Raw genomic sequence first — 26,319 nt, 5'->3', positions numbered from 1 at the left:
AAATACTGAGAAGTTGGCAAACAAAAAAAAATTAATAATCATAAAAAGACAGTCAGATAACGCTCTTTCTCGGCTTCCTCCACTGGCATTCAACATCCCCCTGAAATGAGTGCCACATACTCATTCAACTTATCCAATATCTGCTCCCCCATACCTTTTTAAAAATTTAAGCTTTACTAAATTTACTGAGGAGAGGAACTTTCCATTGGAAAGAAGTCAGTTTATAAGAAGAATTTGTTTCCATAATGTCCCCTTGGTCCTAAAGAGGGTTGTAAGGACACCAGGCTACTTCATGCTACTTTGGGGCTGTCACTGAAATTAGCCAGTGTGATACATGGGATGAAAAGAAAATGTCACCTTAATCTTCATGTTGGTCTATCTAGCAGTTGATGTCATTTTTGTTGTTGTTGTTGTTTTTGCAAGCAAATCATCCTACAGAAAAAAAAATCCGCAATCTTGCCAAAATATATGCTTGCCTCTCTGATCATCTTAGCTACCTTTCCATTTCCCCTGACTATTCTGCCGGCCCCACCTTAACAACTTCTAAAGGACACACACACACACACACACACACACACACACACACACACACACATTTTGGGATGAGGAGAGGGTATAAGATGAATTCTCTCTTTTCACCAACAGTCCCTCCTTTCTCTCCAAATTGCGGATAATGAGGCCAGTCGTGTAATTACTGAAGGGATTTAGAAAGGTAATTACTGAAATAATCTCAAAAATGGTGGCGTCTGCAAAGCAACAAAACCTGCTTTACAGCTCTCAGAGCCACCCGGAACCTGATAAACCCTGTGTCTGCAGCCCCAGATGCCGCACCGAAGGAACTGCCATATTAGCAAACTACCACAAGAACCCACTGCATTCAACTCGTTTTGATTTTGTAATGAGAAATCCCACTAAACAGGAATAACTTTAAGCTGTGACGGTTAAAGTCCCGCGAGTTTCGGAGAGGGTGCTGGCCGGAAGAAGGATGGCAGGTTGGAGGGAATTTCTCTGGAATCCTGTGCTTAGAAGCCTGTAATTTGCAGACAGATCTGCCTTCACTTGTTCCTGCTGATCGCTGGAAGGCTGAAGTTGAAGGGAACATTCACTAGTTCTCAAAATGAAGCACTGAGCTTTGACGCTGCAGGTCAAGACTGCAGGGGAGAATGGATAGTCCCGAAACCTAAGCGCAAATGTTCATAGAACACATACCCCACTCCATACTCTGACCCCTATGTACTCGGTGGCAGAGAACAATTTTTCTTTTCCAGCTGTCTTTGTACCTAGAAAACCGAATGTGACGACACCTCCCCCCGCCCCCTCGCTTTCACCTAGCGGCCCCTAGGCTCCACTGCCTCCTGTCTCCATTCCTTTGTGACGCCAGTGGCTCAGGCGGAGCCCTAGGATGGGACTCACAAAGGCAGGTTCAAGCCCCAAGCGCCTCAGTGCCCTGGGCTCTTCAGGCTGGCTTGGGCTCAGGTCCTGCTGCTCCAACCCCAAGGGCCCCCGAAAGCGAGCCCTGACACCTCCATCCTTCACCATGGCCAGCCAATTATGCCTCCCCGCTGCCCCTCGCCTCGCATCCTTGAAACCCTTGAAGCCGCACTCGGGAGACGTCCAAGTGGGCATCTGCGTGGCGATCCAACGCAGCGACGGGCGGATCCATCTTGCTGTGGTCACAGAGATCAAAAGAGAAAACTCTTGGGTCACGGTAGAGTGGGTCGAAAAAGGAGTCAAAAAGGGCAAGAAGGTTGACCTAGAGACCATATTCCTGCTGAATCCAGCGCTGGCCTGTGCCGAACACCCCAGGCCGTCCTCCCTGCTGCCGGTGTCTCTGGCGCCCTCTTCGGCCATCAGGGACCAGTGCACCGCCACGGGGTGGATTGCGGCTGTCCCACAGAAAAACGAAACGCCCTCAGGGGACAGCCTGGCTCTGAGGGTCCCCAGCAATCCTTGCCTGATGAAGCGGAAAAAGTCTCCCTGCCTAAGGGAAATTGAGAAACTGCAAAAACAGCGAGAGAAGCGCAGGCGACTGCAATTGGAGATCCGAGCCCAGCGTGCCCTCAATGTCAACACAGGAAACCCCAATTACGAGATCATGTGCATGATCAAAGAGTACCGCAGGCACCTGGACTGCAGCAAGGTGTCTAGCCTGGAGCCGCGGGAAGACCACCAGATCTGCGTCTGCGTGAGGAAGCGTCCGCTGAACCAGCGAGAGACCACCATGAAGGACCTGGACATCATCACCATCCCCTCGGACAACGTGGTCATGGTGCATGAGTCCAAGCAAAAGGTAGACCTCACTCGCTACCTGGAGAACCAGACCTTCTGCTTCGACCATGCCTTCGATGACACTGCCTCCAATGAGTTAGTGTACCAGTTCACTGCCCAGCCGCTGGTGGAGTCCATCTTCCGTAAGGGCATGGCCACCTGCTTTGCCTATGGGCAGACAGGCAGTGGGAAAACGCACACTATGGGCGGGGCCTTTTCGGGAAGGGACCAAGATTGTTCTAAAGGCATTTATGCCCTGGTGGCGCAGGACGTCTTCCTCCTGCTCAAAACCACAGCTTATGAGAAGCTGGACCTCAAAGTCTATGGGACATTTTTTGAGATTTATGGGGGCAAGGTGTATGATTTGTTGAACTGGAAGAAGAAGCTGCAAGTCCTTGAGGATGGCAATCAGCAAATCCAGGTGGTCGGCCTGCAGGAGCAGGAGGTGTGTAGTGTGGAAGAGGTGCTGAACCTCGTGGAATTAGGAAACAGCTGTCGGACTTCTGGACAGACATCAGTCAATGCCCACTCATCCAGGAGCCACGCAGTGTTCCAGATCATCCTAAAGTCAGGAGGGAAACTGCACGGCAAGTTCTCCCTCGTTGACTTAGCTGGGAACGAAAGAGGAGCAGATACTGCCAAAGCCAACCGGAAAAGGCAGTTGGAAGGGGCAGAGATTAATAAAAGCCTACTCGCTCTCAAAGAATGCATCCGGGCTCTGGGTCAGAACAAGTCTCATACCCCATTCAGAGCCAGCAAACTGACGCAGGTGCTCCGGGACTCCTTTATAGGCCAGAACTCCTCCACTTGTATGATTGCTACTATTTCTCCAGGGATGGCCTCTTGCGAAAACACCCTCGACACTTTAAGATACGCAAATAGAGTGAAAGAACTGACTCTGGATTTAAGGCCACATCATCGTTGTCTCTATCCGGTTGGACCTGAGGTGCCAAGGATGTTGGAAAATCACATTAGAGATTCAAAAACATTCCTTCAGAGGGATGGATTTATTAAAATACCTTGTATACAGAGTGAGGAGGAAGAACAGGCTAAAGACATCGAAACATTATCCACTCCATTAGCGGAGGATACAAGGACTTCATGGAAGGAATCAAGCCAATGGCCAGGGAACAACATCCAGGAGACAGCTGGTGGGGTAAACTATGATGTTGATTTTTACATTGCCCAGTTATTGTCCATTTTGGATCAGAAAATAGGTATTCTGACTGAGATTCAAAAGAAACTGAAATTATTACGAGCTGACCTCCAAAAGAAGACCAAGTATGGTGGAGCCAATGGCAAGAGGTCAGATCTGAAATGATGGATACACTGCTGTGGCCCCTACCTCTCTTATAAAAGAAAATGTCCAAATTATCTAGACATAAAGATCCTCCTGGAAAGCTTAAAACATCTTAAAATATGCTTGTCAGAAATGTCCTCTCTCTTCTTCCTTCGTATTTCTGTAGTTTGTTTTCATTTTGTAGGACATTGGTGCTCAACTGGGGACCACTGGCCTCCCAGGGACATTTGACAATGTCTGGAAACATTTTCCATTGTCAAAACTGAGTTTGAGGGGGCAGTGATACTGGCATCTATTAGGTGAAGTCCAGAGATGCTATGGAACATCCTACGATGTACCAGACAGACTCCCACAACAAATAACTATCTGGTTGAAAATATCAATAGTACCAAGGCTGAGAAACCCAGCTGTAGAAAGAGTCTAGCTGTGATGAAACCAGATACCCCAAATCTGTGACCAGGAAGGCATCACATTGCAGATTAAAGGGTCCAGGGGTACACAATGGCTTAAATCTAATGAAACCCACTCATGAATCTCTTTCTGTTGCATTGATGTGTAGATTCAAATGGTTTCTAAGCTCCAGTCATAATAGGGGAGGTGGGGTAGGGAGGGATTTTCTTTCAGGGACTCTGTGTGAGAACCTAAAATTGAGAGAGATTTTTATTTTTAATCTTTGAGCTGAAATTGGCAAAGTACTGTGCTTCCTGAGAGTGATAAAGTGTGTGTATATGTATGTTACATAAGAATTGGCTTTGTTGACTATGGTGTCTTTAAGCTTTTTTTCCCTCTTACTTTCTTGCCAAATTTTGTGCTTACATAATTCACATAAAAAGCTTTCTTCCAACAAGCTAAGGTAAGGAGCCAGTCAGCAAAGTAGTAGAAAGGTTCTGGCCTGAAACAGGACACATCCCATAAAGGCCTCACAGGGAATGTGGAAGATATCAATGTCTTAAATCAATTAAATAAGGAAAAAAAAAATTCCCGATTCAGAGATCACGAACTCCATCATTTTGGGAAGAAAAATAGAAGGTGACAGAAGCTAATATAATTTGCAAATACAAATATAATACTCTAATACACATCTACCTTAAGCAAACATATTGATAAAATGCTATAATGACACAATTAAGGATCTTTTGCTTCCAAGTCCACCAGTTCCAAATTCCCTTTTTAAGGAATAAAGTGAAATGATTTGCAAAGAAAGTACATGGCAGACTGGGGAATTTGGCAGGCACAGAAAATGAGTGTCCAAATTCTGTTACTACCTTTGGCAGTTATGTCCTACTGTTTTCAAAATTTTTCCTCTAAGTTGCAAAGAACTCACTGACACTAAGGAAAACTGACACATAACTACTAGAGAGTAGAACAGTAATGTCCTAGCAAACAGCTATCAGTATAAAACAATTAGGATCATCGGGAACACCTGGTCTTTAGTATCTAGACAAGATTATGGTCTCTAAATAATCTCCCCCTCTGCTGCTTTCTCTGTGCAAGTAAAGTTATATATTATTTTTAAACCAAATGAAACTTTGGAGATCAACAGCAGAAGGAGCTAGTTGCAGGACCAGAGCCAAGTGAGACTCAGTCCACAGGGTATACGATTTCTTTGAGTCTGCAAGTGACTATGTTTGGCAAACCTGCCATTAAGACCTGGGACCGCCTTCTCCAAGCAGCTCTCCTCAGTCTTAGGCTTCGCTGGAATTTCATCAACCCCTGCCTGGATCCCCAAGCTCCCAAAACCACATTTTTGTGTGTGGATGGCGCTAGCATTTATTGACGAGGATAGGAGCTGGGGACTTCCTATTCTACCACCTTGCGCACCCTACAAGTCTTATCTCACTCAGAGTTCTCTTCATGGGAAGATTTTACTGATTCAATGTATGTAGTGGATATAAGATGATTTAGATTTAGTATTTCTTTCTTATACAGTTTTAATAAGTTGTATTAATTTATTATCACAGAACTAGAGTATGCTCATGAGCTTTAATGGTCATATTTTTGGTTCCTAAGTTTTCATTCCTGATATTGTACCTTTTTTTCCTTTAATCAGACTTGTAATATGTTTATAAATTATATTAGGCTTGTCAAAGAAACAACTCCTGGCCATTTATTTTCTCTATTGTATATTTCTTGCCATTTCATTAATTCCATTTTTCCTCCTTTGTATAATTTCCACTTTTTTTTTCAACTTTTTGAGCTCAATACTCAGATCACGAATTTGTCAGGTTTTCTTAGGCTTTTAACATTATAAATTTTCTCCTACACACTGATTTATCTACATAGAGTCAGGGCATACCACGTTGATCCATAGTTCTGATCTACCCTTAAATTTAGAGTATAGCATGTGTGACATCTTCACTGAAATTCCCCACCTTCATGGAAACTTACCTTCCTAAAATTGTGAGCTTCCTAAATTACCTACAAGTTTTTAAGTCACTTTTCAACTGCTTTCTGTTTCTTTCTCTTTTGAATATTGTTCTGTGCATGCACAGCTGTAGATTCAGCGAATAGCTGAGGAGAATTTGCACACGAAAGGTATGTCTCATTCCTCTATGGTCCCCTTTTCTCCAAATCATTCCTGTTGGCTTGGAGGCCTGAACTTCCATCTTGGACTCCTATGAGACTGCGTCCCTATGGAGCTGCAGCAGTATTTACTTGGCTACTGCTCATTTGGGTTTACTGTTTACATTGAAGAATCAGGGGCGCCTGGGTGGCACAGCGGTTAAGCGTCTGCTTTCGGCTCAGGGCGTGATCCCGGCGTTATGGGATCGAGCCCTACATCAGGCTCCTCCGCTATGAGCCTGCTTCTTCCCCTCCCACTCCCCCTGCTTGTGTTCCCTCTCTTGCTGGCTGTCTCTCTCTCTCTCTGTCAAATAAATAAATAAAATTTAAAAAAAAAAAAAGAAGAATCAGCAAATGCCTCACAGGGAAAGGCAGTGGCAGAGAATGTAATGGCCATCTTAATGTAGTTCTCTTTTCTCTGCGATTTTTTTTTAATAGCTTTGACTTTTAGTATATTCATGGTGTTGTGCATCCATCACCACAATCGAATTAAAAATGTTTCATCATCCCCAAAGGAAACCCTGCACCCTTCATGCGTCATCCCTTAATTCCCCTACCTCTAGCTCTAGTCAATCACTAATCTACTTAGTATCCCTACGGCTCTCTACAATTCGGCTCCTTAAGTCCTGACTGCCTTGTTCTTTGATGCTTTCCTAAACTGTTCTATTTTGATATTTTATTCAACTTTATTGTGCCCACTGTATTTGTTGACATAAATAAGTATGCAATTTACACCTGACTTTATAGACAAACTACATATCAGTAGTATTTCTTACAGTAAGTTACAGTCAAGCTCAACCTAATGAGGATTTTCATTCTATGCTGAAACCTAGCAAGTAAGAGAGAGCAGCATATCCACATAGGTAACTAATGGTACCCATTGTTGGAAAGTGGATACAGGACAATATTGCATGCATCATTTGCCACCTAGAGATATATGTTAATTATTACGGGCTTTTATCTAATTCTTACATATCTGTTACAGGTTTGGAGATAGAGAAAAAAATGGAGGAAAGTCCTGAGCCCAATTCACCTATAGATCTTCACCCTCCTTAGGAAGAGCTGTGTATACAAGCTTATTTATGTATGTGTGTATATACACAGAGCGCTTTACATATGTAGTTACATATTTTTCCCGAGGATTGTTACATTCACATCTGTAGAACACAACTTAAAAGCTCTCTGTTAGTAAAACATTGCTCTCTCACTAACTAGTCTTAGTGTAGTTGCTTCTGTTGAGTTGCCATTCGTACTTAACAAGTGCCCATTAATGTTTCCACCAATGTTAATGTTTTCCTGAGAATATACATGGTGCTTGAAATGATCTCAAAACCCATAGAACATGAACATCAGAAAGTAAGATGTTATTGGGGCAGCTGGGTAGCTTAGTCATTTAAGCATCAGATTCTTGGTTTCAGCTCAGGTCGTGACATCAGAGTCGTGAGATAGAGTCCTGCCCTCAAGCCCTGCATCAGGCTGCATGCTCAGCATGGAGTCTACTTGAGATTCTCTATCCTTCTCCCTCTGCCCCTCCCACTCATGCTCTCTCTCTCTCTTTCTCTTTTTTTCTAAAATAAATCTTTAAAAAAATTAGATATTATTTAAATGAAAAAACTCAGAAAATTAATTAGGGTCCACTAAAAGAGAATATTGGCACTTCATGTCCTGAAGTTAAAGAGGAGGGTTGTAAAGTAAATTAATGCTCTAACAAGATTGTTTGGAAAATGGCAGAGCTACTAAAGTGAGAAAAATAAAATACTTTCAGTACTTTGGAAACATCCACTTGCACACAAAAAGCTGATGTGCTAATTACAAGCTTGCTTCTGTTAATTAAAGTAGTTTTTCTTCACTCCTGGAGTGGACAAACTTATTTTAAATTGTTGCATGAGTTTGCAATTAATAAAACTGCTTTTTAAAATACTGAATTTAAGATTTCATAATTTCAGGTCCTCCTTCCCACAGTTAATCTGTGATAGTAACTTTTTAAATGATCATTCTATGACTTTTTTTCAGTGACATTATTTTCAATGATCTACATAATGAAACAGTAGGAGAGTCCTAGATAAATATTTATGTGTTGGTTCAATGAATCAGTGAATTATTCTTTCTTTGAAGTTCGATTACTGATTTAAAATATCACTCTAATAGCAGAAACACAGTTTCTAATATGTGTTGCTTTAACAAATGTCAAAATTGTCTGTTATTCGAAGTGTAGAATATTATCTTCAAAGCAAACCTGTCATTGATGAAGTATTTGTGCAATTCCTTTTATTCTCCAAAAGAGCAACTGCTGATAGAAAACCTTAAGGCATCATCTTTCTGAAATGTGATTGTTTTTCCTATTCAAGGCATTACCTTTCTAATCTTAAAGAAAAGTAATCTCAGTAATTAAAAAGAAAAAAAAATAACACCCAGAGAATTTTAATGGCTTAAAGAAGATATTGAACCAAATCAATGATTAAGGATAAAAGTCGGACAGCCTTCCGTACTTGTGTGTTTGAGGTGATCCTTCACCTGAAGGAAATTGTCTACCAGCCAGAGCTAGAAGACAAGGCTTGCACAGTAACAGAAGAAACACATGGAGTAATCAGGAGGAAGAAAAATGGGAGAAATCATCAAAGCAACCAGTACAAAGGGTTTTACCCTGAAATAATTGAGAATAAAAGTTAGTATGTAGTTAATAACGTGGTACCAGTTAATAAACCATGCTCAGGCTTTTGTTTGTCATGAGGTCTATGAGGACAAGAAAGAGAAGATGATACTGGACCACAGCGAATGTCAATCTTATAACGACTCTCAAGGCATGATTCTAAATGCTTAGAGTGAAACCAAACAAGTGAAGAGAGCAGCAATGCCAGATTCAGAGTCAGAGATTCTGCATTTGATTTCAGGCTTTGCCACCTGAGTAGATGTGTGGTTTCAGACAAAGTTATTTGACCTTTTGTGTTCTTCATTATTTGTAAATCTGTTTTTTTTTTTAAAGTCTAAAAATGCAACACTAATTTCACAGGGTGATTTTGGAAAATCAACATAAAAATGTTCCAAAAAATAAGATTTTATTGATAATCTTCTATGTCCTAGATGCGAAAAACAGAAACTTGGGAATATAATTGTCTCTGCCTTTAAGGAGCTTATCATTTAAATGAGGAGACAAAGCCTCACACAAATGAGATATACATTAAAAAAATGTGTTATCTTAGTACGAGAAGTGGTATGGAAATATAGACGTTGATGGTTAATTTAGACAAAGGGGCAGGGGAAAACGTCGAAAATGATCCACCCCGAAGTCTGGATGATGAAGAAGGAAACTGGTAGAGACCTAAAAGGACAGAATGGACATTCCAAGTGGTGAAGAGGCTGAATTCCTTGGTGGGAAGAAAGGAAAACCAGCCAGAAGCTGGTTCAACATTGTCTTTCTCAATAAAATGTAGGCTCTTTGAGAGGGACATTGTGCTCTTTGGTTTATATCATTAGCATCTCACATGATCCCCGACACTATAGGAACTCAACACTTGTGGGGATATTTCTATTTTCTATCAGTTTCACCTAGCTAGAGTTGGCGGAAACAAATAGCTCTTGGTTTAAACAAACAAACGAACAAACAAAAAACACACTAATATATTTTGAGAAATCATTCTGCCTAGTGGCAGAAAGTAATAAAATTTTCACAGGGGCAGTTGCCACAAGTGAATGTCTAGTCTTTAGCATTTGCTTAGGCTCACAAACAGTCCAAAGAAAGAGTCTTATCTTCACACTGGCCCTTGCCTGTCCTCAGCTCTCTGAACGGACATCTAGCAAACAATTCCATGGCATACCTGCTAATGCCATTCATCTGTCTTAGCCACAGGGCTCCTCCAGGTCCTTCGACATGCACTGTCACATCTCTGCCACAGTCAGCCCTACAAGGAAAACATTGGGCTCTTAGCAGCCACTACCGGAGACATGCCCTGAGGCTCTGTAGGCTTGGGTTCAGCCATTGCTTGGCCACATGCAGCTCTCTCTACAATTGTAGAGGACTCAAACATCTTGAAACCCAACCAGGAATCTGCACATGTGACTCCTTGGGTCCTTAAATCAATCATGGTAGGGTTTGACCACCACCCTTGAGGGTATTTTTCAAAGGGAAGATGATACACATCATACTTGTCCCTCTATTAACCCCTCTCATGTTCTCTCCCATTCAACACCCCTTGGTATCTTATTTGGGCAAGCAGGCAGGAAAAATTCTGTTGTTTAAAGAATGAACTTTATAGCATGAGTCCTATAGGTCCATACTTTAGAAAACCAAAAACTTTCCCCCTTGCACTTCTGAAAACCTTTTCTTGCAAGACCGCAGTCTCTAATGTCCAATCTAAAAGCATTTTAATATCCGAAAATGGAATATCGACCCATTTATTTTTCCCTGAATCTCTATGTAGACAACCCTCTCCTAAAAAGTATAATCCCATAAATTCCTAGCTGCTAGGGTTGGGGCTGAGAGTACAAGAAAGTGTGTTTCAAAGATGAGGGCAATGAAGGAAAGGTATAGATACATCAGTCAATAATTCATTACATTCACACACATGCCTTTTTCCTCATAAAAACCAAAGCACCAAGGGAAGAGATGGTGTTATTCTTAGTGACTCCTGTGTCCCCAGCACCTAAAACAGTACCTGGTACATAAATGAAAATAAATATTTGTTAAATGATGAATTGTACATCGGTGGCTCAACGATTTCCCACCAACACAGTCATTCAGAAAAATAGTCAGCGATAAAAGAGCAAGGGGAAGAAATCTGAGAACACGGATATTTAAAAGAACATTTAAAACGATAGTGGAAAATTGTCAGTGATGGGGGATGAGGAGGAGAGGTCACAAAAGTAGAAGAAACCCCCCCCCCAAAAAAAAAGTGGCACAGGAACCATGGGAGGAGAGAATTAAACAGAGAATAGTTTACGAGGTTAAAAAACAAAACAAAAACAAAAACCCAGTGATTGAATAAAATAAAGACTTAAGAGTAGGTGGGTGGATTCTGACAATTGGTAGGTCATTAATAACATCTGAGAGAGCAGCCAGAGTGAAACGATCATCCAAAAGTCATTTTGCAAAGGGTTGAAGAGGCAGAGAACAGCCTAGATAATGAATGTGAAAGTGCTTCATGGGGGCACCTGGGTGGCTCAGTTGGTTAAGTGTCTGCCTTCGGCTCAGGTCAGGATCCCAGGGTCCTGGGATGGAGCCCCACTTCAGGCTCCCTGCTCCTCGGGGAGTCTGCTTCTCTCTCCGCCTTTCCCCCTGGCTTGTGCTCTCTCTCTCTCTCAAATAAATAAATAAAATCTTAAACAAAACAAAACAAAACAAAACGTACTTCATGAAATCAAAACCACTTTACAAATACAATCAAGACACACAGCTTGTTAGATTCAGGGTCTGGCTTTTGCTCATTCACCAGACTTTCTGAATTCAGCGTTTTTTACTTTTTACTTATTTTTATTTATTTTTTTTTTGTCATCGGGCACATGCTTCCTAGGGCTTTAGCAGACTGTTGCAATCAAGAAGAACTTAAAAAAACAGGTGTCCTTACATTTTAACAGTCTTCTTGTACCTTAACCTAATCTTCCATCTATGTCCCAGGTGTGGAAAAAAAAAAAAACTATCATTAAAACAATCTCTAAATATTCCCCACTGTTTCTCCCAAAGGTCATCTCCCTCCTGCCAACAGTTTAGCAGCTTTACTTTAGCCTGTCGAAAACTTCAGATTTTTTCAGGCAAAATTGATATAAATTTAAATATGGCCTTGACTCTAGCCGTGAGATTTGGAACACAGTCCACCGCGTGGCCATCCCTTAGAACTGGATCCAGTTGCATTACTTTCAATACCTCTTCTTTCCTGACTCCTCTCTCCCTGATTTCCATTTTGTATAGATTCCCTATCAATCAAGTCAGCTTGTGACATGTGACATGGACTTAAACTATTATTAATCATACTCTGAAAGGTTTCTTTCTCTGACCTGAGCTGGTACTCCTCAAATGACCTTCTTCTTATTCTCCTTGTAATGACACCAAATTGTCAAAACATTAACATAAGGCAAAAAATGAGCAGTTTTAGATTAGTTCTATATAAATGATTCAGAAAGTAATGCATTGAGTATATTAATTTGTTTTTTTAGAGACAACACTAGCAGATATTAATATTTAAAAGACACTGCCACTGTTTGAAATTTTTCTACCAGAACCCTGTAACTTAGCTGTTTAGCTCAAGAATTGTTTATGAAGAAAAGTAATCGAAGTAATTCTGTATTTATTTTTATCGGCAAAACAGTGACATCTATTGTTCAATGCTATATAAAATAGAATTTAAAAACTAAAAGCAATGCAATTTTTTATGGGATTCATTTCAGAATAACTCTCTTAAATGTACTGTTCCAAAAAAACTAATAGGTGATGTCTAAAAATTAATTTTTAATATAAAATCAAGTCCAGCTCCTTCTTTAGGAGTACGAACGTTTCCTCACTATTCAAAAGGCCCAGGATCTAGTTGTTAAAAATAGGGAGGGGGAAATAAGGCAATAAAAATATGGGATGCAATTCTGAAAGTTAACTCCATGTTACAACAGATGTACTTTTCTCCTCACAAATCACTCAAATATATATGAATGAAATCTGTGAAAGCACAAACTGAATTTTGAGTTCAAGGCAAGTTTCTGTTCTCATCTTGCCCCTGTTTTAACTAAATCTATGAACTAGAAAAGTCGTTTACCCTCTTGGATACTGTTTATTGTCTTTGAAAGTATGGGGCTTGACCTGAAGGTGATCAATTTCCTTCTAACTCTTGCTTTTCTCTGAGATGTCATTCACTACCATTCAATTAAGCAAAAACTTTAAGAGTTGATAACACCAAGGGTCCACGAGGAATTAGAATTCTTAAACACTACTTGTACAAGTATAAATCACTACACTCCCTTTTCAAAGTAATTTGACAACAACGTAAATTTTAAGATGGACATATCCCATCATCCAGCATTTCCATGCAGTAAACACTCTAGAGAGAATTCTCACACATGTATACAAGGACACATTTTCAAGAACTACATCATGGTAGGGATGCCTGGGTGACACAGTCAGTTACATGTCCGATCTTGGTCTCAGCTCAGGTAGTGAACTCAGATCATGAGATCGAGCCCTGCATGGACTCCGTGCTCAATAGGGAGTCTGCTTGAGATTCTCTCTCCCTCTCCCTCTACCCCTCCCACTCACACTCTCTCTCTCTAAAATAAATAAATAAATAAATATATTTTTAAAAAAGATTTTAAGAACTCCATCACTGTAATATTGAAAATGCTGTAGTAAATTATTTATTATAGAATAGATAAAATCTTGCATATGTATTTATTGATATACTTTAAAACATATAATGATTGAATCAGAGTAGAATCTATCAACATGGGTAAATTTGAATCAAACAATATTAATAAAAGAAACAATTTCCAGAATGATAGATGCTAAGTGATCTTACGTATCATGTAAAAAAAACCTGCCTAACAATTCCACTCATTTATATGGACACATCATATGCAAAAAAGTATACAACAATCACAAAGATAATAAATATCACTTTCAGGAGAATGTTCACCTCTGGAAATTAAAGGGAGTAAATGTAATCAAAGATGGGCACTTAATTTTATGGAATTTGAACTGCATCTGAAATGTTTTCCTGACTGAAAAATAGGAAGCAAATCTGAAACAAAATAAGGCAAAATTAGGAGTTTTTATAAATGAATGGTGGGTACATTGATTCTTATTAAAAAATTACACTTTTTAGCATGTTTGAAACATTTCATGATTTTGTCATAAAGGACATTAAAATATTAGGTTGAATCTTATAGAAAAGTGAGTCTCTAGCTAAATAAGTCTCTTTCTAAAGGGAGCCAAAATAGATCATTGAGATGATACAGGGGGAAAAGGAGTTTAATTTTATGAGAAAACATGTAATAAACATGATATGATTTAAAAGTAAAAAAAAGATAGGACAATTCAATGAAAATGATTGCATTTGTGGTCATGTATGAATATAACATTGATTCTAAGCTAATTTATCATCAACCAACAAAAGAAATGAGTAACCCAACATATGGCCCTTTAAAGAAACCTGAACATGACACTATAAGCATTTTTCAGTGTATGATATGTGGATAATGTTTCAGAACACTGGAAACCAAAACCTTAATGGGACTTCAAAGAGCTTCTGAGCAGTGGTTCACTCTAGATTTGTGAGACGTACCATTTGCTGGAAGCTCTAGAGACTGTTAATGGAGAGGGAGGAATTTGAGGCTGCCCATTGTTACCTGGAGTCTTGGCCCCTGAAAACAGTATTTTCTTCTACTATCAGAATATTTTACATTTATTTATTTATTTATTTGACTGTTTTACTTCTAAATAAACTTCTAAAATAATAAACATGACCAAATTGATAATCTTTTTTTTTTTGGAAAAAAAAATCAGCCTTTGAAAATGTAAGACTTAAAAAGTGAAATTTTAGAGAATGACTTTATAGCAAGCCTTTGTTTAAGCTCCAGTCTATAGCTGTGTCCTTTAAATTAAAATATATGCAGCTTCTATATTCATTTTTTTCAATGAATATTTTTGAGCTTATGTCACATGACGACACACAGTTGAGTGTTCATCGACCCCTCATAGCCTCCTTAAATAAATGTCATAGAAGTCTTTAAGGTTTATTTATGTGCAAGGGGTGGAGTTGGAGGTGTCAAGAGAGGACACACAATCCAAGTCAGGTCCTAACAGAACAAGACAAGGGGCACATATGTAGCTTCCGGAGTTCTCCTCCCAGCTCACCTGTACCCTTCGTTTCACGCCCCTTCATTTTCATTTCCTTCTTTCCAGCCTCCACTCAAGTAGGAAGGCTGGTTGTTACTTTCTGTTCACGTACAAATTTGAAAGCATATGCCACGGTTACTATTTCCTGGTCTGGGATCATATGGAGGAAGCATCTCATGATCTCACGATATCTCCTCACCCTCCACTGAGGCAGTATGTCATGGAATCGGCAGAAGAAATGGAGACTCAACCATCAATGGTCAACTCCCCATTGACATCCTCACGTGAGTAAAGCAGACTCGAGGTTAAGAGTTGGGCAACACAGATCCATGTGAAGCATAGGATCTTTGTAGTTTTGTGCCTCTTATCCTGCTATCTCCAAATATCTCCTTGTTCCCTACTTAAAAGTTACCATTCACTTTTATTCATATAAAACGTTAATATTAATAAAATATATATAAAGTTTCTCTTGATGACATAAAGAATTACTATCAGCTTAGTGGCTTAAAAGGAAGCATGCATTTATTATCTTGCAGTTCTGTGCGTTGGAAGTAGTCCACTATCATTGGGCTAAAATCAAAATGTTAGCTGGGCTGTGTTTCTTTCTGAAGACTCTAAAGGAAAATCCATTCCATTGCCCTTTCCAGCTCCTGGAGTCTAGCTGCATTCCTTGGCTCCTGGCCCCTTCCCTCTGTCCTGAAAGCCAGCAACGTTGCCTCTTTCTGATCTTTCCTCCATTACCACCTCTCTCTCTGATTAGAGCTTTTAAGGATTCATGCAGTTACATTGGACCAACCCAGATAACCAGGATAATATTTCCATTTCAGAGTCCTCAACCTGAATTACATCTGCAAAGTCTCACCATGCGGAGTGGCATATCTACAGGTTTGAGGGATCAAGTTGTGCACATCTTTTGGGGTGTATTTAAAAACAGTAAGAACATAAAATGAGGCTAAGTGTTGAGAAGTAACCCTTACTTACTTACTTGTCTGGTCCTTTACATATATTATCTTACAGAATTTTCAAAACAATTCAGCAAGTTAGATGATAATATCCAAAGTAAGCAGATAAAAAGAGATCTCAGAGAAGGTTAGTAATTTACCCTATGTCACCTAGTTTAGAAGCATCCATTCCAGGAGTTGAACACTGCCTACATTCTGCTATTAAGGCAACAGACCAACCTAAAATGAAGAGGTCTACTTTAGAGGAAGACATATTGCCAACATGCAGAATTTGAAAATCACACCTTTTTAGTGTAAATAATTTATTTGAAAATCTGACCGTTAATCTAAACCTGGCATCATAATGTCTGCTTCTCCTAGAAACACACTCTCAGTAACAGACACTATGGTATGGTGTCCCGATTGCCCAGTCAGAAAACTCACTACATTTTTGCTGTTCTCTTCCATTTACATCAGCACCATTCATGGTGAAGACACCATCAGCTCCTCCTGTCTCTTCCTCATACCTATCTCTCAAACTCATCTATTTCCACTGCCACTCCTTTGGTTTGCTTAAGATTCATCCCTCTCATGTCTGACTCCACTCCCCTTCTCACTGGTTCTCCTGCCACCTGTCTTGCCTGCCCCACACCTCATTTTCCCTCATGACAATCCGAGTTGTTCCCTCCATCCCTCTCCCTCTCTCTTTTTCCCTCTTCCTCACTCTCCCTCCTTGTTTCTCCTTATCTTCCCCTCCCCTTCCCTCTCGCTCCCTTCCTCTCTCCTTCCCCCCCCACCCCCCAAGTGTCTCCCTCTCTCTCAGAGGTGTGCACACACACCTCACCTGGACTCTCCCACATCTGTTCTTCTAGAAAATTCTCAGGTAAAATGTCCCCATGTATGACTTCTGCACATCTCTGTAAAGCATAATGTGAGTTCCCAAGTCTGAATTAGTTACCCTCATATATGTTCTTACAGCATCATGCACATTGAAACACTTATTACTCTGTAATTTTCTTTTGTGTTTATAGCCTCACTACCGAACTAAATCAGAGTTTAGGAGCCATGTCTTCAAATATTTGCAAATTTTGATTACATATTTGCCTTTTTCTGAAGGCATAAATACTTACACATGCATCTTACATAATTAGGATTTCTACATATAGTCTTCAATTCAAAGCTAGAAAGATACAAGTATTTAAAATTTCCATAGCTACTGACAAGAAAAGAAGTTACTGAATTTTTATAATAGAGTTATACTTCAAGTTATGGTAAATTTTTAGATTGAGCATAACTGTTACAGGTTCTGCCATAAATTTCCATATTCTAGTATCTGTGTCCATGTAGTCAGCTAGATGACTCCCAAATCATTGTATGTGTTATCCTTCCCATAAATAACTGTGAAGATATGTATGCTTGCCTTCCAAAAAGATGAATAATTGGGAGTGGTTTTTATTCATAAGCACATCAAGTCTGAGACTAAAATAATTAAAAACAAGAATTTTGGTTTAAGTCAATCACCTTCTGGAGCTAATACAAAAACATGTTAAACTTGATGGCTATAGTATTTCTTTCCAGGTTGTTCCCTATTGTGTATAAAATACAGGAAGGGAAGTGTATCAAACCAATCTTTTATCCTGAAATTATGTTTCTAAACCAACTAACTCATTTAATGGACTAAAAAAAAATCATTTAGTGTGAAAACAACTGAACGCCTTATATTTTAATTGTTTGTTTTTGAGTGATTTAACACATGCTGATTGACCATCATGACAATCAAATTAACAAAACAGCTGCAAGTGTTAGTTTAGGCTTAATGTGTCTCTTTTCAGCCCACTTACATTTGTCTCCTACTGGAGAATTGAAAGTTTCGTTCTCAGATTTTGTCAATGAAAGTGGATTCTAACTTTGAGGATAGCTGGATATTGCCATGGAACAAAGCAATTATTACGGGATAATAGCAAGAGTATCATATGAAGACAATATAGGGTATACAGAATACATAATCAGAATTATAGAATGCATCTATTTGGCAGACTTATTTGGTACAGTTACTGTCTGCTGCTACAATTTCCACTACAGATGCAAGAAAAAAGTGTCCTCATGCTTTCTGTCTGATTGTGGCAGCCAAGACTGAATGGGAGAATGCAGAGAAAATCATGGTAATACAGGAAAAATGTAGAGAGAATTTTTGCAACTCAGAAATAACCTTCTAAATGATGATAAAGTGAAGAGCCTCTTTAACTCCAAAAAGTAATATAAAACTTGAGTAAAAATTTCATATATGTATATGGAAAAGAAAACCATAATGCCATGTTATTCCTCATTGCTGCTATAGAGTCAAATAGAACTGGTTATAGAAGTGATGTATCCATCATCAAAACATTGTTCTTGACTCCTACTGAGTTTCTGACCTCTTCATTATGTAAAAGATATGGATAGATTGGACAGATTATTCTCATATTTTCTTTAGGTTAATTCTCTCACTAAGTTCTGAGCATGGAAAAGGACTGGGATTTTGCCTTGAAAATTCTACCAGAATTTTTAAGTATTTTATATTTTTACATTCCATTGTCATACGAAATGTTATATCTCGCACCAGTACTGTGAGCTTGGCTAGTAAGTGTTTTAGTTTTAATTCCCCTGGAATCAGACCCTGAGATGAGGTCTTATATGCAAAAGATAGAGTAAGGAAAAAATCCCAAGGAAGTAAAGGAATCCGGAGTAAGGGTGACCTTTTATCAGAAAAAAAAAAAAATAGTATAGGGTAACTTAATATCATCTGCATGAAAATTTCAGAGTACAAATTAGTCTCAGAATTCTGACTGGAGATAGGGATTCAAGCTTCCACATGCCCACTGCCTTCAGACATTGGCTATGCCTTTCCAAGGCAGACATGATTTTCCAGGTAACTCAGTCCCATTTGTAGGCAAAATAGGTTTCAATAGCACAAGGGCTGTCCTTTGTTTTGCTGTTGGAAGCAAAAACATACAGAATTTAGGAGTAGGGAGGGATACATCAAACAGTATTTTTAAAAAGTAATCCAAAGGGATACGAGTGGAACACAAACACTGCACACCACAGTCAGGGTTTACTAGCTTGCGTAAAAGGATGAAAAAACTGATGTTTAGAAAGGAAATACGATTTATATGTCACCATCTACAGGTAAAGGTGTGAACAGATGATACAAGACCTCGGCTGTAAATCCTGTGTGGCTTGGATGGGATTCCCCCCCATTACATCATATTATATGATAATGTTATTTAGTTTTGTAATTAACATATAACCTTATAATAAAATATGACCTGATATTTTATAGCACTCTACACATTTCTGATTGCTTGGAATATTTTATTTTTCTTTGTGTGTGTAGTTTTACATCCAATTAAGCCAGAGGTCACAAACATAAGGTTCTGGAAGATAATATAAATCAGTGAATCAGGACAGATGAGAGAAACAATGTACTCTGACCCCCTGGAGAGTTGCTCCCTGTCTAAAGGAGGCAGCCTCTTCTCAGCCCCAGATTATTGTTGCCACAGGAGAATGAAAATACAGCATTGCCATATCTTCCATGTTTCTAAGTTTGGCCACAAATCAAGATATTTCACATAGAGTCTCCAAAATAACATATTCCTGTGCAGGTGAGCTGCCATTTTGCTCCTCTTGCATGTACCAGCAGCTTACAACATGTGGCTCATCTAAGGTCATTCACATGAAACATTTTTTGAGCTATAATGCTGGCCAAGCCAAAATGTATACAGCAAAGGGTTTAATTTGTGTGCATTGAGTTCAGGATCCCTAAATTAAGCCAATGCTTCCATGAACTGTAAATCTCATGCAGTTCAATCACAAAAAAAAAGAGCTTCTTTTCACATGAGGTGTTTTTGGCTTTTTAGTCTTGGTGTGAATCACAAAGAAAAGCGATAGGAGATCTCAAAATCCTTTAATATTGCTCTGAATTCTGCAAAAGTGAGTTTACTCTAAGACTCTCAATCTCATGATACCCGATGTCCCCTCTGATAACATTTTCCTGTAATACCATCTCTCTTATTTCAGAATAAAATTCACAAGAACTATCGAACACTAAAACACATAAGTTTTAATAAAATCAATATAAAGCCCAAATCATAACATAAAGGAGAAAGAAACTAAAGAATACGTATTTCTGTGTCTAAAGGCTTGGACATGACCACACTAGAAGATTTGATTAAATAGTCGATGCTTTTACCTGTACCTAAAAATGACCATTCATACGTCAACCACAAACGAAGACCAGTAAAGTTCTGGGTATCTGTGATCTAAATTGTAAAACTACTTTGTCCTCAGTAAAATATTTTCTAAAACAGCAAATAATCCCTGGTATAAGTTTCCAAAAATATAAATAAAGCATATTCTTCCCTTGATTTTCACATTGTTGAGGGTCCGGGAAATGTAATGTACATAAAAAATCAGCAAAAATATCTGGATTTACGTGTAAAAATGAGTTGGGTTCTGGGTTCAGATAGTTACTAAAACATTTTTAATCTACCTGGATGATCATTTAGACATTTGGAAGTCATACATAACCTGAGAGAATTCTTCATTCTGCTCAGTCTGCCCTGCATTAAAGGGTTTCTAGCATCCCTTGTTCTTACCTACTAAATGTTAGCGGAGCTTTCCAATTGTTGTGATAACCCAGAGTCTTCCAGAGGCACTGAAGTATTCCCTCAGTAAATAGAGACCTAAGAATGGTCATATGATTACTACAAAGTGTCAATATCAGGCAGTGGGTAGACTTTCCTCTTCAGAACCAATTTTTAGAAGTAAGTCATCATGAAGACAAAAGTCAGATGATTAAACTAACCAAAAACATTGAGTGAGTCAGATGAAACAGACCTCACTTTCTTTTCCCTCCAAACGACAGCTAACATGGTTACCTGGGAAAGAGTACAATCTTGAAATCAGCATTAGCCAAGGTTGGCTGGCCCTAAGCAAAGGGTAAAATAATAATTTATTATCCATGAAGAACTCTGTTAATCACCTGCGGCTGACAAAGCAGTAAACTAAAACAATCTCTGTGATGCGTGTGGGCTGTAGTAAAAGGTCAAGATGAAATAGGTCAATTCCTTTCTCCTCTTCAAACACTTTCATGCGTAGCTCTGGCATGTGCCACTTTCTTTGACCTGGAGATCGCCAGATATCCTCATTAGCTGAGGCTACGATGAGTTAGTGGTATAGGTGGATTTTAGAGAAAAGAGTCTCTGATTTTAAACCTTGATTACCCAATGATAATGACATTATCAATGTATGTGTGAACACAGGACTAATCATCCAATGGAGCTCAGATTTTTAAGACAATTTCCAGATCACAGGCTCTGACGCGTTGTTTTTTAAGGTAAGTGTTCAGTAAATATCTATTTTGAGTCATATTTCTATTAAATATTTGAGCTAATAGCAAAAAGTATCTTTCTGAAATATAATAATACATGATGGGTTCTGGAAATTTTACAAAGCAAGACTCTGGTTTGAAAATATTAATGGAAGTATTTTCATCAAAAGTCAATAAAAACACATGAAAACATTGAAAAACAAAACAAAACAAAAAACCTAACTTCTTACATTTTACTAAATGCCATAGGGAAAGACACAGATGTATTCTCAAATCATATTGCCAGCAAAAAAACAGACATTACTGAACAACACAAAATCACGAGAAAAGTATTAGTAGCTCAGGGAGGAAAAAAAGGATAGTCATGGAGCATCAAAGACATGAATTTGACCAAATGAATTGTATCGCCACTTAAAGCAAGGCTGGAACCTTCCGATTACTAGTTTACTGAGGAAACACAGTACGTAAAGAGTTTGATGTCAGAACATAAATTTAAGTACATGGGCAAATGTTTTCCCATATCTCCAGTATATAGGTTTCCCGTTTTATTTCTCATTCCTCCTCAGATTTAGCAATCAAAACCTACGTTTTTGACGAGATGGTTGGCTGATAGTTCCTAGAAATTAAATGAGAAACTGAAAGGTCAAGGTTCCAATCCATGCTAAATCTCTGATACATGCAATTGTGGGCAAGTCGTTTAGTAATTCTAGTATCCAGAGTGGATTTAATTATTTTTTAACCATTTTTAGCCCATAACACTTTATGTGTGCTAAAAAATTACATAAGCGGAGTATTTGTAACCCTATCCCTTTTAATTCACCAGAAGAGTTATCATCATCATTCAAAAATATTAAAGGGGTTTTCTTGACTAAGATTTATATGAAATGTTAAAGAACTAACACTTAGCTATATAAAATTCTTATTTCCTTTCTAGAAAACTTTCTCCTAATACAGGTGGAGATTTTCTTAATCACTGAACTTTTACCGAACTCATCTGATACGGCAGATACTTTGCTAACCACTGGAGAAACGTACCCAAATCCTTGAAAGAGCTCTTAAGTTTCCAGGTAAATACTATATAGGCTGCATATGAAAAAAATTTATAAAGCAGAGTCGTGTAGGTTAAATGCCAAGAGAAATCTACGTAGAGGGGTAGAAGGGAACACATCTCACTGAAGGGATTCTATAAGGCTTTCTCTAAGACTTGGACCTGGAAGAATGGATACTATGTCACCAGACAGAGAGAAGTTTGCACAGAGAGGGGAACAAGGAGAAATTATTACATGATAGAAGAGCTTTCTGTCAGAGAGAATCGCCCTAGGAAAGATAATATCTTGGTAAATAGTAAGAATTTACATATTTCCTTGAAGACAGAATATATAGATGGAGGTGTTATGGTATAAGACTGAAAAGGTGAGGTATGATCAAATCATTTAGTGGCAACAGGAAACCTCTGAATATTTAAATGTGTGAGAGTAAAATGAAGAGAGCTGTAGGTTTTTAATACTACTCTAAAAATTTAGACAGTATCACTGAGGGACTACACAATCACGATGAGGAAGAAGAGAGACATTTTGGTAATATGGTGAAAAATTGCAAAGGATTTAGTGACACATAGCTTCCATATTCCCTTTGCCCAGGGCAACATTAGGGAAATGTGAGAAAACACAAGTGTGTGATTTAAATTTCAAACACTGGGGCGCCTGGGTGGCACAGCGGTTAAGCGTCTGCCTTCGGCTCAGGGCGTGATCCCGGCGTTATGGGATCGAGCCCCACGTCAGGCTCCTCTGCTGTGAGCCTGCTTCTTCCTCTCCCACTCCCCCTGCTTGTGTTCCCTCTCTCGCTGGCTCTCTCTATCTCTGTCGAATAAATAAATAAAATCTTAAAAAAAAAAAATAAATTTCAAACACTGACTATAAACTTTAAAGCTTACAAATCCTAAAAGCTAGATGCCCTCCTCAACATACGAAACAGGTGAATACCTCCCCTAACACTGTGTTTCTCCAGAATCTCTAGAAATTTTATTGGCCTCCTTCAGCAGCAGCAAGCCTCCATCTATGTGCTTCCTGCAGAAGATATATGACTTCTGCATTTGTTTATCCAATTTTCCATGAGCTTAATCTGAATAGCTATCTAATTTATTCTCTGAGGATAGAGTAAAACAGCTTGTCTGTTTTCTGAAAATATGTGGACTGAATTATTTATTTCCAACTTCTTAAGAAGCTTATAAAATACACGATGAAAGGTCAGGATTAATTAAGAAAAATGGTGTGAATTTCAGCGGAAGAAATGTATGTTAATTGGCAAAAAACTGCTATAGCCATTACCCTATTGATATTCAGCGAAACTCCATCGGACTGAAAAAAGAATGTCTTCGACTTAACAAGTTGTATGTTGTGATAATGTTGATTTTAGTGTTGAAGTGCATACAATTTGTAAATAATAAAATTTCTCTCGAGTGTCTTTCCCTGACAGTTGTGTTTCCCTTCATTATCAAAGGCAAAGGAAAGCCACTCAAGATGTTGGCAGTGAACCATTAAGGCCGGTGAACTGGGTTGTAAGGACAGAGGCAAGATTAGGGAAGTTGTAGCCAATACCTCTTAACTCCCCTGTTCTCTAAATAATGCAACTGTAATGATTATACTTTTTATGCTAACGAGAATTTAGCACAGCTTCCCATCCATTTAGAAGTAAGCATTGTGCTGACTGCTGCTCATTGGGTTAATGCATGGTAAAGACTGAGCACTGATCTGGGCATCAGGAAGTAGGAGCTCTGTCTCTTGATTTGAGTCTTTTACTTTCTCTTCTCTGTCTACACTTGTAAGAGGACATTTTGACTTGGATGTATTACATCATTTTCTTTTTTTTAAAAAGATTTTATTTATTTGAGAGAATGAGAGAGAGAGAGAGAGAACAAGCAGAGGGAGCAGTAAAGGGAGAAGCAGGCTCCCCGCTGAGCAGGGAGGACCCTGGGATCATGACCTGAGCCTAAGGAAGACACTTAACCAACTGTGCCACCTAGGCACCCCCGCATTACTGTCTTAAAGAACATATCCTAAGTGAATCTCATAATCTCCCTTTCCAAGCTGAATTTTATCTCTAGTTTCTCAACCATTTATTTCATTTAGATAGATAGATGATGATAGATAGATAGATAGATAGATAGATAGATAGATAGATAGATAGACAGAGATAGAGAGATAGATAGATATAGATACAGATATATTGCCAGGTATTGTCCCTAGTTTGGAACTATAATGACAAATATGCAGGTGAATTGTCCTCAGGGATCCTACAACCAAACAGAAGGAGATAAACATGCAAATACATGTGAATAGAATACAGCTTGATTTGTTACATGCTGAGAAATATATAAGACTCTTCCAGCCCTTTAATCCCTGTATCTTACCTGTCATCTAGTTTTTAGTATTCTTCCTTCAAAATTGGAATGAACATAAACTGTAAGAAGGCAGAAATGGTGCTTGGACATAGTAGCTACTCACTATTTATTAAATAAACTTGCTAAATTCCTGAGAACACTGTAGGTACTAAATAGCTACCTCTTAAATGAATAAACATATATTCCTTTTCATTCATTTCTGATGGGGATAAGTTATGACCTTTTGCTTGGACTATTGTAGAAATTCCTTCATCTCCATTTCTCCCTTTTCCAGCATCCAACAGTAAAACTACCAAATGCATTGCCTCTGAACAACTAGCATCTAATATAAGGATGGACAACCTTCTTAAGAGTCACATGGTGAGTATTTTCAGTTTTGTGATCCATATTGTCTCTTTGGCTACTACTCAACTATGCTATTGTAATGCAAAACTAGCTATAGCCAATATATAAATGGATAAGCAAGTTGGCCTGCATTCTAATAAAACTATTCCCCAAAACGGGCACTGGGGTGGGGGGAGGTGCCTGAGTGGCTCAGTTGGTCGGGCATGTGCCTTTGGCTCAAGTCATGATCCTGGAGTCCTGGGATAGAGCCCTGCATCGGGCTCCCTGCTCAGCTCTCTCTCAAGATCTCAAATAAATATATAAAATCTTAAAACAAAAAACAAAAACAGGCACTGGGACTGATTGGGCTGTAGTTCGCTAATTTCTCATTTAATAGCTATCTGAAGTTCCCAAACCATTTTCATAAACATTATTTCATTACATTCATATGATGACATGACAGAGCTTCTGCCCACCTGTCCAACACACCGTACTTGATTTCCTGTGTTTAAGGACTTGAGTTATGTCCTGGGACTTGGAGAGGAAAAAGGCACAATTTCTGTCCTAGGAGAAGAACTCATAGTGAAAACTAAAGAGACAAGCCTGTAAACGGGTAGTTACTACCTGTGAGTGGAGTGTTATATTAATAGTATGCATAGAGGGCTAACAGGATAGAGTGTAGGTGCTAATTATCTTGTCCTTGTTTTGTGCTACAATTACTACTCAGGTCTTCAATAAACAGATCACAGAGTTTATTAGAACTGTCCAGAGAAAATACATCAAACTTCAAGTCCCACTTCTCCCAAGGTACAAGGTGCTGATTTATAACCTCAAGTGTATATCTGGTGCTGCTGTAATTCTTTTAGATTGGTAGCTTGTGGAAGCAGCCTGCCCCCACCCACTCTGACTTCCCTAACAGCTGTAGGGATAAAACACGCTCGGATCTAACATTTGGCAGGAAGCTTACACATAGCTCCTCATGTTTTCTGAACTTTGCTCTATATCTAGGAAAAATAAAATGAGTTATTGAGATCTAAAATGTAATTTTCAACATAAGCAGAACAAAGTATTTAAGATAATAATTGCAATGGCATTAATATTAGCAGTAGCAGCTATGCCTACCGAGTGTATATTAGACTCCAGGCACTGTGTTAAGTGGTATATTCATTATCTCATTCAATCATTACAAATGACTATTACTCCTTAATATTATTCCAATTTTAAAGATAAAGAATCTAAGTTTAAACAGGTTAAATAGCTTGACTCTAACAAGTAGTGGACTTCTCCAGATGGCTACTTTTAAAAGTCACAGCCGGAAGAACTGGTGAGCTCAGCTATCAGAGC

General features: G+C 38.8%; 1 protein-coding gene across 1 annotated transcript; it reads left to right on the top strand.

Annotated features, from left to right (window-relative positions):
* The first annotated feature begins 1,531 nt into the window (after positions 1-1,531).
* On the top strand, positions 1,532-3,589 carry KIF2B (kinesin family member 2B). Its single transcript, XM_002926068.3, has one exon. The coding sequence runs from the start codon at positions 1,538-1,540 to the stop codon at positions 3,587-3,589; it is 2,052 nt and encodes a 683-aa protein (XP_002926114.1). The 5' UTR covers positions 1,532-1,537.
* Positions 3,590-26,319: the final 22,730 nt, after the last annotated feature.

Source organism: Ailuropoda melanoleuca, chromosome 13 (assembly GCF_002007445.2).
Source record: "Ailuropoda melanoleuca isolate Jingjing chromosome 13, ASM200744v2, whole genome shotgun sequence".
NCBI lineage: Eukaryota > Metazoa > Chordata > Mammalia > Carnivora > Ursidae > Ailuropoda > Ailuropoda melanoleuca.
This window is presented reverse-complemented; position numbering and strand designations above follow the sequence as displayed.